Source organism: Manis javanica, chromosome 18 (genome assembly GCF_040802235.1).
Source record: "Manis javanica isolate MJ-LG chromosome 18, MJ_LKY, whole genome shotgun sequence".
In the NCBI taxonomy this organism is placed as follows: Eukaryota; Metazoa; Chordata; class Mammalia; order Pholidota; family Manidae; genus Manis; species Manis javanica.
The window spans coordinates 13,600,527-13,618,738 of record NC_133173.1 but is presented as its reverse complement, the minus strand read 5'-3'; the positions used below and the strand labels follow the sequence as shown (position 1 = coordinate 13,618,738).

Sequence of the window (18,212 nt, the reverse complement as noted above, 5' to 3'; positions counted from 1 at the left end):
TCCCAAGCTTGGGGTTGCCCCAGGGTTCTGCTCACTGTTGTCACAGAGTGGCTGTCATTAGGTGACTGATGATAAAGGCAGGCTCATCCCCAAGGCTTGGACGAGTGTCTGGGCTGCTGGTGGGGTGGGCACGGGCTCCCCCACATTCCTGGGTGGGTTGATGCCACATGTCCAGGTTGCCACAGTGCATTCACTTGTCCTCAGCCTGAGGAAGCAACAGGTTCTCAGGATGAAGGTGCTGGGTCTTCAGCAGTGTGAGACCCCCTCTGTACTGAGCAACTTCTTAAGACCACAGAGCCGGCAGAGCTCTTTCTGTGTGTATCCTCACAGGTCCAGCAATGAGCCTAAGCTCAATAAGGTGTGTGTTTTCACAGTGTGCACGCATCACTGATGGACTCGCACATCCATTCTCTTGCGTGCTCACGGCTCTACAAAAGGATTACTCTTTTACAGAGGAGCAAGCAGGAGGACATGCCTAAGACCCCCAGCTGTTAAATGACCAGCCCAGTGCCCAGCCTTTTTAAGCAGTGTCAGCTTTCAAACTGACTCAGAACTGCCACATACCAGCCATGACTAAGCTGGCCCCGGTGTGTATCAACAGGAGCTAGCAGGCCACTTAGACCAGGATATGACTAGGCCTTTTACAGTTCTCCCTAAAAAATTTGAGAGGTAATAGAGGGGCAGAAGATGGGGACATTCAATAGGAGGGAGCTCTAGGGTCCTCCCAACTGGGTGACATCTAAAAATTTGTAAGATATGTAAAGCTTGGCACCAAGCAGTCTAACAGTGAAGCAGGGTCCCACAGGCCTGCTGCTTACCACCAGCCTAAGACAGGAGCTGCTGTAATGGGAGCAGTGTTCAGGGAACAGGTGTCTGCCTACAAGTACAGAAGGATCTGGACATTAACAGCCCCACACCTGGACCTATGCATGCTGCCTAAAGCATCCCACCCAGCTTGCAGGCTTTGTTCTGCTATAGTGTGACTTTTATCTGTTTCATATCAAACCAATTGGTTTCATTTGCAGAGGGTCCTGTACAGTCTATTCCAAACACACAAGTATGCAAGCACTAACAGTGAAACAAGGCCTGTGCAGGTCCTTTGTTATTAAGTTGCAAATGCTTTTTCTTATGGTGAATGAATCTACGCATTAAGTGAAGATGATTTTTTAAACATAATTAAGTGAAAAATGAGCTATGTGCCACAAAAATATAGCAAGAAATTTCCCAGAGCATAGCCATCTTCAACCCCTTCCTCCAAAAAACAATGTTGCTAATGGGCCTCCCAATGGGTATTTGTCCCTAGAAAACACTGGCCACATGGAAAACCTTGCTGTAAGCCGCTTGGTACAAGACCCAGTCAGTGTCATAAAGGCAAAATGAAAGATGAAAGGGGGAGGGTCTGTTTAGAAAAAACCAGGGGTCATACTGACCATGGCAGAGAAGCTAAAGTGGCCATCAGCCTTTGCTTTAAGACAAATGCTACTAGTAGGAATTAAAATGGTACAGCTTCTAGGGAAAACAGCATGGCAGTTCCTCAAAAAAACAGTTACCTATGATCCAGCAACTCCATTTATAGTATATACACAGAACTGAAATGGAATCTAACAGATAGCTGCACACTGGTGTTCACAGGAGGTCTGTTCACAATAACCAAAAGGTGGAAGCAACCCAGTGTCCATCAGAAGATGGATAAACACAAGGTGGTTATACATGCAATGGAATATTATTCGGCCTTTCAAAGGAAGGAAAATTTGATGCATGATACATGGATGAACTCTGAGGACATTATGCTGAGTGAAATCAGTCACAAATAGATATATGTATTATGATTCCACTTATATGAGGTCCCAAGAACAGTCACATTCAGAGACGGAGGGCAGAATAACAGTTGCCAAGGGCTGGGGGGAGCGGGGAGGAGGAGTTACTGCTGAATGGGTTGTTTCCCTTTGGGATGATGAGAAAGTCCTAGAGATGCGTGGTGGTGATGGTTGCACAAGTGAATGTCCGTAACACCACTGAACATTTGAAAATGGTTTAAATGCTAAGTTTTATGGGTACTGAGCATAATTTTTTTTTAAGTAGAAAAAGAAAACCCAAACATTAGAGACTCAGTGGCTCAGAAGGGCCCACAGCACCAGGCTGCGCAGGCTGGGAGGCCAGAAGACAAGTACCCCAGTAGCAGCTGCGCCTGTGTTCCCCGTGGCCAGTTGGTCACATGGGCTCTGCAGGACAGGTCTGTGGTCCCAGAAGTCTGGGCAGGCTCACACAGGCCCACTGAAAGTCTTTTAAGAGAAGAAAAAAAAAATTTACTGTGATTTCATTTTATTGTCATGAAAACCATAACCGAAGCTAGTTAATCCCTTGTGAAATGTCTGCTTTTCAGAGCATTCCTCTTTTTGCTGACAATAAAAAACCCTTTGAGATTTCGTTGGGCTAATTCAGAATTTTTCCCCTTTGTGTAAACTGATTTATAAGCAATTTTTAAAGTCTTCCAAAGCACAGTTGAACTCTGCACACAAAATTGAAACATGTAATTTTCTCTAAAGGAGCAACCCCCTATGTGGTTCCTCTTGACTGGAAGCACTGGGGCTGAGTGTTCTGTGATCCAGGCTTTCAGCTTGGGCTGCCTCCCTCTCCACCAGCATTTCTCGAATGATGACCTGCAGGGCTTTTCCTAGCAGGCTGGCGGGGAGCCAACGTGATAACGCAGGGATGTGGATGAGCGCTGCGCACCCATTTCCGTGATGCAAAGACAGGTAGTAGGTGTAATCACAGACATATCTGCAACCACACAATATGCCGCGTTGTTACTCCCGGGACCAGCCTCTGACCCAGCAGAAGGGGCAATGCAGCATCCCCACAGCATGAGGGAGGCCTGCTGCCAGGGGAGAGGGAGGTGGAGAAGCAGGAAGAAATGGGAATGAGCTGGGATTCCCCCAACTCCAATCCTCCCTGTCCCATGACCCCCAAATGGTTGAACTGGGGAACAGACCACATTTTCAACTGGGTCCAAAACACCTTTACCCCCGTGACCACCAGCCATGCCGCCTTCTCCACCTGCCTGTGACCCGACACCCCGAGGACATACATACCTGCCTGCGTCTCGGGAAAAGGTCACCTCAGTGCCCTCCACATTCACCCGCCTGCAGACCGCCTTCATGCTGACCTCCGACGTGATCACTTCCGGGCCATCCGGAAGGCATGCGCCGCCCTCCGGCCGGAAGCCCCGGATGTCCGCATCCCGATAACCCCGGTTCTTGCCGCATTGTTCCAGAAAGATGGCCTTGGCGGAGGCATCCATGCCTATGTGCACAGTGAGCTGTCCGAACACACGTAGCGGTAGAGAGATTTGGGAAACCAAGGCCTGCCCTGCTCATAAGATGTCGCAGAAGGCCCAGCCGAGGGACTCGAGGGTGCAGAACATCCCAAACCCCAGATCGGCCACACAACCCCGGGGGGATTCCCTGCCTACTTCTGCTAATTAATGTACTGGATCAAAACAGCTGGCTGGAAACCCATGTGGCATTTAATTTAAATACTTTTATATTTCAAAATATCTTACAAGCTAGTGTATTCCCTTTTGTCCCTGGGGATCCAGCTGATGTCTAAGGCAACCAGAGAAGAAGCGTCACATTTCCGTGGGCTCTTCCATCTCTTTATGAGACTCTAGTAGAGGAAGCTAGTCACAGTGTAAAAAAATGTTGGAAGTTTTAGAGCTGATTAGTTTTCCTCTTTGAAGAGATAGCTGCTGTTTAATCAAAACATCTGGGGTGTTGTCAACTGATTGACGGTGTGTTTTGTTAATTTCATCATCTGGTCTTCCTATTTTTTTGGATAATTCCGTCAGTTTTTTATGTAGTAACTGTTTCCATAAAATAGGCTGGGCGTGGTGGGACGTCCCCAGAGGGGCCTGTCTTCCACCTGCCAGTGTGAGCCACCCTCCGACTGTGCTCCTGAGCCCAAAATGCCCTTGCCTCATGTCCCACCTTACAGCTAACCTTCCCTGCATGGGCATGGCTGAAACCGAATCCAGTGGCCTCTGTGTTAGCTGGAAACTATCTTTGAAAAGTCCTGGCTAGGAATAAACCTTACATTTCTTTTCCTCCTTCTCTGTCTCCAGAATCTTTTTCCAAGATCTACTCTGTATTTCAGTTTAAACTTAACAAACAGACTGAACCCTACAAAATCAGCTGGGACCTTACTGGTGGGATATGGGGGCAGGGTGCACCTCAGCCATCAACCCTAGAACAGGGGTTCACAGGCTCTGGGGCTTCACCACATTGTCCACTGCCGCATACCCCCACCCAGCCCCACAGTCTCCCCAGCTGTCATTTACTTGTGGCTGAAGATCTTCCCAGATTCTGGTGACCCTCTGTTTCACCTCCCTGTAATCCACGGGCAGCTGAAGAATTTTCAGCTCCACCTCAGCGTCACTCCCCAGGCCCAGCTTGGAGAGTTCCTGCAGAAAGAAGCAAGCAGACTCACTTCACTTGATGGAGAGCCAGGGGGTGTCCCTGAAAAGCCAATATTTGGGGTCACCCTTTCCACCTCCAAGGGCCTTCTGTGGTCCTGGACCATGCCCTCAAGAAGCCCACATGGTGGCAGGGGCCAGCAGGAGAATCAGCGTTCCTGCCCTGTGAGGTCCCGCAAAGCCTCTCCCATTGAGCTGCAGGCACCCTGGGGCATGTCTGACCCAGCCTGCAGGTGAGGACATAGTTTGCAGAGGGGATACAGGTGAGTCATAGGGGATGCAAGGGGGCGAGCCAGATGAGGAAATAGGAAGGGTGTGCCCAGCAGAGGGAGCTGCAGAAGCACAGGCAGAGGCACAGGAGCCCAAGAGCCTGGGGCCTTTGGGAAACACGGTGTGACTTGGCCCTCTCAGAGGACTGGGAGCCTTCTTCCGTGGGTCCTACCCTTCCAAGGACAGGATGGCGGCACTCCAGACTCTGATCTGAGCATTAACTGCCTGTGGCACCCCCGGACATTTTGATGAGTAAGCCAGCACCACCGATGGTGTAGCAGGGAGCACTGCACCGGTGAAGGACAGTAAGGAAGCTAGAAAAGTCTGTGGGTGCCCAGCGGAGCACTTAGCTGGAGGCGGGATTCTCTCCAGGGCATTAGGGAGCCAGCGAAGGGCTGTGCACCAGTTGCTAACGGGTCACAGTTGCCACCTAAGAAGATGGAGGAGGTGAAGGTGGGCTGGGGGTACCATGAGGCTGGTTTTGGACCTGCCAAATGTGAAGTACCCAAGGGCAGTTGGTCCTCAGCTCTGTTTGTATGGAGTTCGCAGAGGCTTTTGAGGAGACACTGGCATGTCGGGGCAGCAAAAGCCACGGGTTTACCAAAATATGGAAGCAACCTAAATGTCCATCAGTAGATGAATGGATAAAGAAGATGTGGTACATATACACAATGGAATATTACTCAGCCATAAGAAAAAAACAAATCCTACCATTCGCAACAACATGGATGGAGCTAGAGGGTATTATGCTCAGTGAAATAAGCCAGGCAGAGAAAGATAAGTACCAAATGATTTCACTCATCTGTGGAGCATAAGAACAAAAGAAAACTGAAAAAACAAAACAGCAGCAGAAGCACAGAATCCAAGAATGGACTGATAGTTACCAAAGGGAAAGGGACTGGAGAGGACAGGCGGGAAGGGAGGGATAAGGGCGGGAAGAAAAGAAAGGGGGCGTTACGATTAGCATGTATAGTGTTGGGGGGGCACGGGGAGGGCTGCGCAACACAGAGAAGACAAGTAGTGATTTTACAGCATCTTACTACGCAGATGGACAGTGACTGTGATCTTGGTGACAAGTAGTGATTTTACTATTTTGATGGACAGTGACTGTGAACGGGGATGTGGGGGGGACTTGCTGAGGGGGGGAGCCTAGTAAATATAATGTCCTTCATGTAATTGTAGATTAATGATACCAAAATTTTAAAAAAATTTAATTTAATTTAAAAAAAAAAGCCATGGGTTTAGGTGAGAGACCACAGGGAAAGTGATGGGGCTATGGAGAAAACCCAAGGTCAAGGAGGACACCCTCCTTCAAGGGCAGGGGAAGCAGCAGGCAGTTTAGAAGGAAGGAAACCAACAGAGTGAGACCTTAGAGGTGTGCATTTCACTGTTGGTGAAGGTTCAGTCAGGAACGTAAAGGCCACTCCTAAGAAGACCAAGTCCTTTCCCTGCGCCAGGAGCTGGGCTTGTCACCAAGATGGTTTGGGATTAGTGCCTCCATTTTCCCTGCCTCCCTTTCCTGGCACTGCAGGACATCTAGGAGCATGCACCCTTGGAGGGGGGAGTGCAGCCAGGACTGTCAGGCCTGCCCCAGGGTCACAGGCCAGGGATTCCAGGGGCCAGGCCCAGGCTTCGGAGGAGACAGGCAGGGATGGAGTGCCCCAGTGTGGGCTGGCCTGCACTGTTCTCCTGAAGGGCTCTTCTGGCCAACACCCAACATCAGCCTTCCAGAGGGCTGTGCTCTGTGCCCCAGACGCCCACTCAGAAGCCCAGTTCCCTCGACCAGCTCAAGCCATGTTTGCTTCCCAAAGTAACCGCCAAGATGCCCGCCCCATTTGCCCGACTCTGATGGTGGGAGGAGGGCAGGTCATGCAGGGCAGTGGCCTGGAGAGCCCTGGAGGAAGCAGGCTGAGTTCCAGGTGGACTCTCCAAGGACCAGACAGACCAAGGGGGTTCCAGGCATTATGACGCCATCTTGGCCTCGGTGGGGAACGGAGGAGGCTGGACAGTGAGGCTGATGGGGCCCCAGCCCCTCTGGCTGTAGCCCAGTGCAGGGAGCAGGACTGGGAGGTAGCACTCCGGGGTCACCTTTTCCTTGTCATGAGGGTAAGCAGGCCAAGGTGTGGCTCCCGGCTGCTTCTCGAACCCAACCATCTGTGAAGAACTAGAATCTTCCGCTCAGTGGAGTTCTCACAGAGTCTGGCTCTGAGCAAAGGTGGCAGAGGAGCCCCAGAACCAAACGGAACCTGCTGTCAGGGCTGCAGCCCCGCTCTCGTTCTGCTCTCTGTGTGGACATCAATGAATTGTGTTCGGTAAGCCTGCAACGGACGCAGTGCCTGAGGGATGGAGACAGCCGCGCACGCAGACCGGCACAGGCCCCTGTGGCCCAGCACCCTGCCGGCCCTGCAGAGTGGCCAGTGCCCCCTCTTCACGTAAGGACCCAGCTCTGCCTGTAGAGCTCAGGCTAGGGCAGGCCACGGTGGGAACCCCCTCCTTTTCTCCCCCACCACGGCTTTTGCTTCCCCTCCCTCCAGCCAGTTGGGAGAGGAGAGGAGAGAGAGCCTCGGGACACCCCAGGGATCTTCCAGCTGCTGTGCAGGCCGGGGGCTGGTTTGGGGAGCTGCAGTGCATGAGGGGCCTGTGGCTGTCATCACAAGATGCCACAGCCTGGGTGGCTTAGAACAGAGCTTTATCATTCTACCTACAGGGAAGGAGCCCCGAACGGCGGTGTCAGCAGGGCCCCGCTCCCCGAGCCCTGTAGGAGAAGGTCCCACCTCGACCCTTCCACCTCCTGGGCACCAAAGATGTTTCTCAGCCTGTGGCAGCGTCACTCCAGCAGTCACCTCACCCTCCCTCTGTGTGTGTCCCTCTCTGTGTCCAGATGGCTCGTTTTATGACAACACGCAACCCATCACCCTCTCCAAGGCCTGATGGCATCGCTCTTGCCAAAGTAAGAAGTATGGGGAAGCCAGTCCTTGGCATTCGCAGAGCTGGCATGGGGCGCAGGGCACTGCCAGGGGACTTGGGCAAACCCCGCCCCCCATTGATTCTAGTAGAACTCCTGGTCTGGGCTGTGCTTGGAAGCGAGCCACAGTAACGCCAGGAAATGGGAGCAGGTGTTGTCAGTGCAATCAATACAGATGGATGCTAAGTACATTGCCTCCCATCAGCTCGGGTCATTTTTTGCCACCAAATAAATTAGGAAAAACTTCTAATATTTAGAGATCTTTGAATATAAGAATTTCAGAGGAAGGATTGTGGACCAGCATAAACTTGAACTTGTTCATATATTGCTTTGGAATTCTCCCGTGTCTTACTGGTGTACTTTATCTTGCTAACTAGAATGTCACCCTCCTCCTCTTTCTTCCCACAGTTGTCCTGATGAAGGAGGAGCTGAAGCTTGGCAGACCTGCCCCCTCATCAAGGACACGGACTCTTTTAAGGTGCAGCCAGCCTCCCCTGGGAGGAGGTGTCACTGCCGCCTGCACTTTAGGGCTCCAAGTGCCAGGCCGGCTGCTTCCCCTGGGGCCGATGGATGTCCCCCACGGAGGACAGGGGGCAGACAGGAGAGCACTACACCTCCGCTGGCTGCAGGCCTCACCCAGGTCTTGGTCAAGCTACTTAGACGGTCCTGGGAAGTCTGCAGCCATCCTGAGGTCACCAGGATGTGGGGGCAGCTGTATTGTGTAGGGGGTTGCTACAGACTGAAAGGCACCCCCAGTAAAATTCATATGTTGGAAAACTACCCTCCAGTGAGATGGTATGTGGGGGCCTTTGGGAGAGAATTGGGTTTGGATGATGTCCTGAGGGTGGAGCCCTAAGACAGGATTAGCGCCCTTAGAAGAAGAGGAGAAGATACAAGAGCCTTTCTTTCTCTTCTGTATGAAGACATAGCCAGAGAGCAGTCCTCTGCACACCAGGAAAAGGGCTGCCACCAGGAGCCACATCTGCCAGTGCCTTGACTGTGGCCTTCCCGGCCTCCAGAACTGTGGGAGAAGTGTCTGTCATTTGAGCCCCTCAGCCTATGCTGTTTTGTTACAGCAGCTGGAGCTGACTAATACAGAGAGCTTCTGGTCAGTAATGCGACAAAGACTGGCTGGGTTTCAGGTGCATGCCAGCTCAGCCATGCTTAAAGTGCCTCAGACAACCTGGAACAGCAGTTAGAATCTGCTGTGGGATATTGAAGAACTTCTTCCAACTTGAAATCACGGAGCGAGTTGCCAGGCACTGCCTCATGGCCACTCTGCATTCCTGCATTCTCTTTCTCTTCTCTCTCTCTCTCTCTCTCTCTCTCTCTCTCTCTCTCTCTCTCTCTCTCTCTCTCTCTTTCTCACACACACACACACACACACACACACATGGTGTCCTGGGCCACCTACACCATGACCTATGGTGGTAAAGGCATTTTACAAAAAATAAGCCAAGCCGGTGGTCACCACCAACGTGAGCCTGAGATGAGGAGGTGCAGGGCAGAAGTGGGTGCGTGCCAAGTCAGACTGCAGCTATAGTGCCACAGGGTAAGGCATGGGCTCTGACGTCAGAAAGAAGGCAGTTTGAGACCTGGCTGTGCCCCCTTCACAGGCTAAACTTGGATATGTTATTCAGCCTTGGTGCACCTCAGTTTTCTCACCTGTGAAATGGAGATAATTAAAAGTCAGAGGGGTTTTCATGAATATTAAATGAGATGAGATGATGTGCAAAAAGTGCCCAGCACAGTACCTGGCACACAGGATTTCCCATGAAGCATCAATGCTTATAATTAACTCACATTAATTTAAGAAAGTCATGCAGGGGGTATTTACTGAAAGTGACACTTATTAGAATTTGATGAGCCTGGGGGCTGTCGGAAGCAGTGAGTAGAACATTTTGCAGTGAGTAGAACAAGCAGACGGCGGGCCACTGGCTGCTGCCACCCTTTTTAAAACAACCAGAAGGGCTGGTTGTCTTAGCAAGGAGAGTGTGCATTCCCTGCAGACCCAGAGAGAGCCAAGGGTTTGTGCTTTCTGGACTGGCACGCTTTCTCAGCCAGAACTGCAGAATGTTCTGTTCTGCAAGCGGGGAGGGACAGAGCCTGGGACCACCTCCCCAAAGTGGAGCCCAGGAGATTGCTTGTCTAGCCAGGAGAATGACCAGGCAAGCAGGGTGCTGGGGGCCTGTGCAAGGTCCATAACCCCTCAAACAAGCCTGAAAAGGTGGCAAAGGTCCTGGGCAAAGGGGAAAGGAGGAGCCCTGCCCTCTGCCTCTTCTGTCCGCTTTTCCCTGTCTCCACGTCCTCTGAAATTTGGTCTCCAAGAACACATGGCAGTTTAACAAAGGGAACTAGATGAAGGAAAATAGATACCAGTTGCTCTCTGAATTTTTTCAAATCCACGGAGGCTGTGGCACCAACTGGTGTTGCAAAACAGTTGCTGTTCTTCCAAATTCTGATTCTTCCCTCATGAAATGAGCACTGGGCGCTGGCACCAGGAGGCAGGGGCACCTTCCTTCATTCCATCATTCAAGACATGCTCCCCGAGCACCTGCAGCATGGCTCCCGCTCAGGGCTTGGCGTGTCCTGGGGGGGTCACGTTCACAGAGCAGACACGGACAGAAAAGAAAGCGATGACAGGACTCCTGGTTCCAAGGGCTGCTTTGGGGCTCCCTGGGCTGCAGAAGCCTGGGGGTAGATAGAAGGAGCCCAAACCCCACTCCTTCTACCTCTGATTGCAGGAGTTTGGGCAAGTGATTGGAAGCTGCTGAGCCTTGGTTTCCCTCTCTGAAAAACATAGTAATGACAGGCCCTCTGTTGTAAGCTTTGCTGTGAAGGTTAAGCAAAACCGTGCATGTGGAGTTGCAGCCCGAGTAGGCCGCATGCCTACTCTGCCCAGTAGGCTCTGCCCAGGGCTCAGGGGATTAGCAGGAGTGTGCAAAGAAAGGGAAGAGTGAGGCTTAAAGATGTGTGCATCTCCCTCCCTCCCTCCTTCCTTCCTCTGTCCATTCTTTGTTTTTCTTTCCCTCGTTCATCCATCAAACATCAGATGTGGACAAGACCCCTCCTGTGATCTGTGCTGGGCCCCAGCTGAGAATCTTGGTGTGTGTGTGTGTGCATGTGCTCAGGCGTGCACACCGGAGGATGACAGCAGCACAGGGGGTGGTCAGGGGTCCTTCCTGCCCTGCTGGGTTGGAAAGGACCTGGGGGCCGTCAGGTGGTAGCTGAGACCCAGGTGCAGGCCGCAACACCACGCAGGCTGACAGAGAGAGGGGGAAGCTAAAGCCAGATGTGGACGGAGCTCAGTGGGCCGGAGAAGAAGCTGTGGAGATGACAGGAGGCCCCACATGCGAAGCGTAGGACAGCCGTAGTGGGGTATAACATAGTCGTTCAAAAGGATTTCACAAAGAATATGTTTTCACAGGATAACCCCTGAGAGGGAATAAGTTTTATAAAAATCCAGATCTCAGACTGTTCCCTATAGCCATTTATGGAAATGGAAATGTACTGACCTGGTTATCCCTTGAGGGAAGAATTAGGGATGATTTTTCCTTATTATTGCAGCATAACTGACATTTATAGGGGTGATTCCTGTTTCTCTCTATACTCTGTCAGATTTTACAAAGGACATACTATTTTTCTTGTTCAAAAGCTTAATAAAAAACAGTCCCATAATGAGACTAGCCGTCCCTGGAGAACTCATACTGTGTACAGGCACTGGGCCTACCCCCTCACCTCAACCTGATGGTGAGGTGAGAACAATGTCCCTCCCTGTTTTACAGACAGGGAAACCGAGGCTCAACGAGGATAAGTTGTAAAGAAGAGAGGAGCTCCAGGCAGCAGCCCCAAAGGAGATGTGACCACAGGAGTGGTTGCCAACTGCACAGGGCCGACCACAGCCCTCACCAGAAGTTTGGGGAATCTTGGGAATCTGCATAAAGGTCACTCTCTTTCCTTAACAATGCCCATTTCCTTTCTCTGCATGTCACAATTGTCCTACCACTCCCAATATCCTTTAAGCCATTCCTCCAAACTACTGGGTCGTTCTTGTCTGAAAATCCCAACCCAACGATGAAACACAGCACTCCCATAATTCCCATCCTCTCTTTGGAGCAGTTGTCTCTGAATATTTTTGATCACATGCCCTTTTAATAAAAGATTCTAGTGTGCACATGTACATGCACACACAGACACACACACACACATACACACAGTCATTAGCTGATGCCTTGATGCTTCAAGGCATGATACATACTTCAAGCAGGCTTCATTGTTAATAAGTGGCTATAAATCTATTTTCAGTGGTTTTCTTAATTCTTCCCTTTTTTTGGGTGGGGGGATCACTTCTTATTGGATTGTCAGTGCTTTTATATTTAAAAAGTGGCTGGCAAAGGGATAGAAGTATCACTCAGGCGTTTTTGCATATTTACTCAGATTGGCATTATTCACATTACCTTCTATCTGTGGGTTTTTGCAGATCATCTTTGTGAGATTCCAAGATCATAATTTGAGGATTAGCTTAATTAAAACTTTATAATATAATCCAAAAACTCATTAACCGGCTGAAATACTTTGTAATAAATTAGAAATGACTTGAAAAGGGAGCACTCTATCACTATGGCATCCCTTGCCCCAAGGGTGACACAGTCCTTCCTCCCTCAGAAAGTGACACCTGTCCGGGGACCTGAGGACGTGCAAAGCAAGGCCAGCATCAGTGCAGCTATAAAATGCTGGCCAAGGTTCATTTCTTTCTTAATTTCCTTCTATAGACTAAAAACAGAAATTCCTGCCTGTTAGGATGGACGCTATGAAAAGAAAAACGGAAAGTAACAAATGTTGTTGAGTATGTGGAGAAACGGCAACACTTGCGCACTGTTGGTAGGCATGTAAGATGGTGCAGCTGCTACGGAAAATTGTACGGAAGTTCCTCAAAATATTAAAAATGCAATTACCATATGATCCAGTAATCCTCTTTCTGGATGTATATATCCAAAATATTTGAAAGTAGGATCTCAAAGAGATGTTTGCTCACCCAGGTTAATTGCAACACTATTCGCAATAGCCAAGAGGTGGCACTGACTCAAATGTCCATCTATGGATGAGCAGATAAACAAATGGGGCATATACAAACAACAGAATGTTAGTCAGCCTTGAAAAGGAAGAAAATTCTGGCACATCCTACAACCCGGATGAACCTGGAAGATATTATGCTAAATGAAATAAGCCCATCAAAAAAAAGACAAATCCTGTATTATTGGACTCATATGACATTTCACCCTAAATTAAGATATCACTGCCCCCTTGCAGTGGCCCTCCACAGTGAGACAGCCCCCTGTGGGGATGTCTGATCAAACACAGGCCTACTGGGGAGAAAGCTACTGTCAGTGCCCCAGAGGTATAGATGCTAAATATTCCTCAATGTACATTTCACTTTATCCAACACCTATTTATAATAGTCTCAGAACAATAATATTAATCCTATCTCCAACAATATAATTACTGAAAACTTTAAGATTTTTATTTTTTTGTCTTTAAAGTAAATTGCTGTGTTTTCAAAACCACTCTCACTGTGTGGTTTTGTCACTAACTGGATATACTATTAGGCTTATTAACTCAATGTACTTTTAATTTCTGTGGATTGTTCTTTTAAAATTTAATTTTGCTTTATTAATCTGTAAAATACTCTACATGGTTCCAATGTTTAATCTAGAAAACAAGTTTTACTAGTCTAGTTCCTTTTCCTTCCATAGGAAACCATTTTGTAAATTTTATGACTTTTTAAATAATCTTATTATTAAAAACCATTTTTTAATAATCATAAACAAACATGGAACGAACAGATATGACTTTTCTTGTACATACTTTCTCTTTGTGCATGTGCCTTTTCATAGTTTTGTCAGTATATCTTAGGGAGCACTTCTTAGGAATTTGCTGGATTATATGATACACGTACATATCACTTTGCCAAATTCCCCTCCACCAGGGTGGTACCATGTTACATTCTCACAAGCAAAGTATAACAGTGCCCATCAACTTTGCAGTCTAGCACATTAGTTGTCAAGTTTGTGGATTTTTGCCAGTCTGATCTGTGTGTAGTTTTAATTTGCTTTTCTCTTATGAACAAGTTCAAACATATTTTCACATGGGCAAAAGCCATTTGTATTCCTTTTCCTGTAAATTGTCTCTTTATACATTTAGCCCACTTTTCTATAGAGTCATTTGCCATTATTTTTTCTATTTATGGAAGCTCTTTATGTATTAGGGATATTACCTTTCAACTTCTTATGTTTCAGCTACATTTGGCCTGTGGTAACTGGACAGGGCTGGGTGGGAAAGAGAAGGGATGGGAGATGATCTTCCCCTCTGTCTAATCAAATAATAGCAATGGGCGTCTGTGCCATTTGAGAGCTGGCCAGAAAGGAAGCTGCCACTAGCACTGGCTAAATACATCTTCAGTGGTTTTGTCCCAAGAATAACAACACACCCTCATGGTCTGTCAACAGTGACTCTCAGCTTCAGGGAGGCCCCAGTCCCCATCTGGGAGCCTGGGCAGATGTAGGCTTCTGGGAGCTTCCCCCAGGCGCATGGAAGCCCGAGGTCTTCTTGGCAGCCAGGAGCCAAGGCTTACCCAGACCATCGACATGATTCCTAACAAGAAAAGTCAGGGGCCTTTAGGAAGGCTGTTTAGGCTGCAAAAGCCACAGTCCGTGTTCTTGACACAGGTTGGGCTCTGTGTTGGGGGGTAGTAGCCCGGACTTCGGTAGGGACTCCTCATTGCAAGGGAGATGTTTTACCAAATAAATTGCTCCCTGAGTATCAGTTTCCCTGCCTACCCCTGACTTTGAGTCTGCTGAATTGAAACTTGGTCTCTGCAGGGGAATGGAAAGTCATCCTTACTCTTTCCAGCACATGTAACTTCTTCCCAGTGGAAGACAGAGCAGAACAACCCAACATTCCTCCTGCAAGTTTAATTACTTGGATACGCGTAGGCAAAGGACCTTGGGTCTGGAAAGTGGAGGTACAAGCTCCCCTGCCTATAGTGCCCTCCCCGCCTCTCTTTCCAGTTTCCTAGCTGTGGTCCTGAGCTGCTATCCATGCTTTTGCAGCAGGAGCTCCTTCTGCCTGGAACCCTTCCAGAGTGGCTTCTCCTTGTCATTCAGGTCCCAGCTGAAAGGTTGCATACTCAGGCCTTCCCGGCCCGTGTCTGCTAGGCATTCCTGAATCGCTGTCCCCATGGCCCTGAGCACTCATTGGCATTGTGTTGCTTCTGTTTCCCCATGCAGAGCCTGTCATCATGGAACTCAAGGCTTTGGCTTGTACTGCTGGATGCCTGGCCCCGGGGGTGCCCGGTGCACAGCAGGTGTGGGCCAGGTGTTGTGGAATGAAAGAGGGAGTGACTGGCCTGTCTCTGACCTGTGTCCCCATGGATGCAGAATGACTGGATATTTAGCCAATGCTGCAGAATGAATATTTAGCCAATGCTAGTGGCAGCTTCACTGGGATTCCAGGATTATTCCAAACAAGACACAATAATACTCTACCCACGTTGACATTTGTTTTTAATCAAACAAATTTTCCAAATGCCTAGATCTGAAAGTCTGACTGACAAAGAAGTGCCTTATGGGACACACACTGAAGAGGGACCACAGGTCTTTGTTGTCCAAATGAGTGAGTAGGATGTTTACATTCAATTTTATTTTTAGTTTATTTTTCAAAATTAAATACAGGAGATATTTTTCCTGTGCAATGCATTGACCATGATTAGAGTCAGTCCAAACCACGAGAGAATCACATCTGTAGAAAGCTTGAAAATATTTTCAAACAGACAGAGCCAAACTCATTACAGAGATTATTTTCAGTTCCTAAAAAGTCAGGAAACTTACAGGAATTGAGTTTAGTGACACCTTTCCCCTGCTTTCAGTGACCTTTGTCTCAGTTTAAGAAGACTGCTTTAATAGCATTTATATCAATGAATCACAAAGGTTTTAAAAATCATACCCCAGTATTGGGGTGCATAGGAAGTCACATGCACACTCATCACTGCTCCTGCAAGAGGGAACTGGGGTAACCCTTCCAAAGGGAAATATTAGTTCATATGGTAGCATAGCTCCAAAATGACCCCTCCTATGAACTGAGTGTGTTCCCCCAAAATTAATAGGTTGAAGCTCTAATCCCCAGTGCGACGGTGTTAGGAGGTGGGGCCTTTGGGAGGCAATTAGGTTGGGATGATGATGAGGACGGGGACCTCTTGATGGGATTAGCACCCTTACAAGGGCACAAAGAGACGGGAACTCACTAAGGAAAGGCTGTGAGGTCATGATCAGGAAGTGGGCCCTCATCAAGAACCCAAGCCTGCTGGCACTTCCGGCCTCCAGCACTGGGAGAAATAAATGTTTGTTGTTTAAGCCACCAGTCTCTGTTGTTCTGTGATAGCAGCTGGAACTAAGACGCTGGAATGAAGCAGGCCTTCGAACAGTCACATCCTGGTATCATCTCCTCCCACATCGAATCTGAGCTGGTCTGTGATTCATTTTAATCAACAGAATCCAGCCAGTTTACAGTCGAAGGCTTTAGAAGGCCTGACAGCTTTTGTGCGGGGAGAGACCTCACATAGAGGGACAGATGCCCTCCTGTCTAAGCACACCAGCCAAGCCACTCTGATCCTGCCCAGGCCTCTATCTTTCCACAGCTTGTGAAAACTCCAAGCAAGACAGCAGAAAGATGGCCCAGCTGAGCCCAGCTGACCCACAGAGCTGCAAGAGATAAAATGGTGGTTGTTTGACACCACTAAGTCCTGGAGCCACTTGATTTGCAGCAGCAGACCCAGGATACAGAGAGCGTGGTATTAAAGATCAGGAGGACGTGCATCACTTTCTTCTCAGGTGGAGACGTACAATCTGTTTTTCTTTGTCTTTCTTGGTGGCATTTGGAGGTCTTGTGTAATTGCTCATTTGTAATTGGAAAACAAATGCACTGCTAAAAGAAAGACGGCTGCTTTTTGCTTCCTTGGGAATATATTTCCACTAATAATGATAGTCCTTCAAAAATATTAATTTTGCCCCAACCATGTTCTCAGCCTGTATTAGGTTTTGGAAACAAACTGAAGACCAGGTCAGACAGGCGAGAAGGAGGGGCAGATTCAGAGAGAACAGCGTAATGGGGGGAGGGGGCCACGTTCAGTAGCAGATGTGGGCAGAAATAGAGCTTTATGGTGAAATAAGCCAGACACAAATGCTGTCATTCACTTATGCGAGGCAGCTAGAATAGTCCAGTTCACAGAAAACCATAGAAGGGTGGTTCCCAGGGCCTTGGGGGAGGGGGAGTGTGGAGTTACAGTTTAAGGGGTACAGGGTTTCTGTTTGGGATGATGGAAAGTTCGAGATGGATGGTGGTGGTGATGGTTGCACAACAATGTGAATGTACTTAATGCCACCAAATTGTACACTTGGAAAGGATTAATATGGTAAATTTATCATTATGCATACTTTATCACAACTCAAGAAAAGGGTCTATGAACTTCACCATTGTGCTCCCCCACCAACATTTTTTGACTTGGCAAAAAATGCAGTTTGAAGAGAGGCTAAATTCACAGTAAGTCACTTAGCCCAGGCTGACATCACCTTTCAGGCAGGACTAATCATTACGTGGGGATTTTAATGAAGCCTAGCCTTTTCTATATCTGAAAGCCTCCCGGAGTCCTATGGCATCAGCATCTACAAGTCATCTTCTCAGATGACAGCTTGACACTCTGAAGGGGTGACCGTATCTGGGCTGCTGTTTGTCTCAGGAACTGAGGGGTCCTCAAGAGACGTGGTCACAGTTGGCAATTATTTGCACATAAATGCTGTACTGCAAACCCAGAACAATCAAAATGTGGCTATTTTCCCAGGAACAGGGGAAGAGGTAGGAACAGCGGCGATTTCAGGCTTTTCGACTGGCCACGGTTTGAGGATGGCAAGCTGGTTAGAAGAGGGTGTTGTCCTGGTAAGGGAAGCTCATGATTAGATGGTTTATTCGATGCATCTTGGAGCTGTCAGTAAAGAGGAGCTAAGCTAAAGTTTCACAGGTTATTTTATTTGATTGAATCCTTGCAGCACCTTTCAAGCCAAGAAAGGGAGAATAATGGAGGATCTGGCCAAGTGGGGCCTCAGTCTTCTTACCTGTATAATAGGAACAATAACAATACTGTATCTACCACAGAGATTTTTAGGACCCCAGAAATGTCAAGTAAAATGGCAAAAAAGAGGCCTTAATGACTTTGATGGGAGCAGGGTGAGTGTGGAACCAGGGCCTAAAGCCAGGCAGTGATAATTGAATTTTAAAACCAATAGGAATTATTCTCTCTCTCACTCCCACTTTTTTTTCTTGGCCAGTCTGGCTAGAGGTTTATCAATTTCATTGATTTTTTTCAAAGAACCAGCTTTTGATTTCTTTGGTTTCACTGTTATGGTTCTGCTCTTTGTTTCATTGATTTCTGCTTTGATCTTTACTATTTCCTTTTTT

General features: G+C 48.3%; 1 protein-coding gene and 1 long non-coding RNA gene across 2 annotated transcripts in view; one reads left to right on the top strand and one right to left on the bottom strand.

Moving 5' to 3' along the window:
• Positions 1-2,311: 2,311 nt before the first annotated feature.
• The window catches only part of PGPEP1L (pyroglutamyl-peptidase I like), a 31,600-nt gene continuing 15,699 nt past the window's right edge, over positions 2,312-18,212 (bottom strand). The window contains 4 exon segments of the mRNA XM_017670346.3: positions 2,312-2,633; positions 2,635-2,781; positions 3,093-3,319; positions 4,337-4,459. Of these exon segments, the coding sequence (XP_017525835.3) occupies positions 2,354-2,633; positions 2,635-2,781; positions 3,093-3,319; positions 4,337-4,459 (777 nt within the window). The 3' untranslated portion in view covers positions 2,312-2,353.
• On the top strand, positions 7,478-16,586 carry LOC140847307 (uncharacterized). The gene is made up of 5 exons (XR_012127239.1): positions 7,478-7,691; positions 8,115-8,184; positions 11,492-11,650; positions 15,298-15,377; positions 16,399-16,586. It is a non-coding gene; the product is annotated as an uncharacterized lncRNA (long non-coding RNA).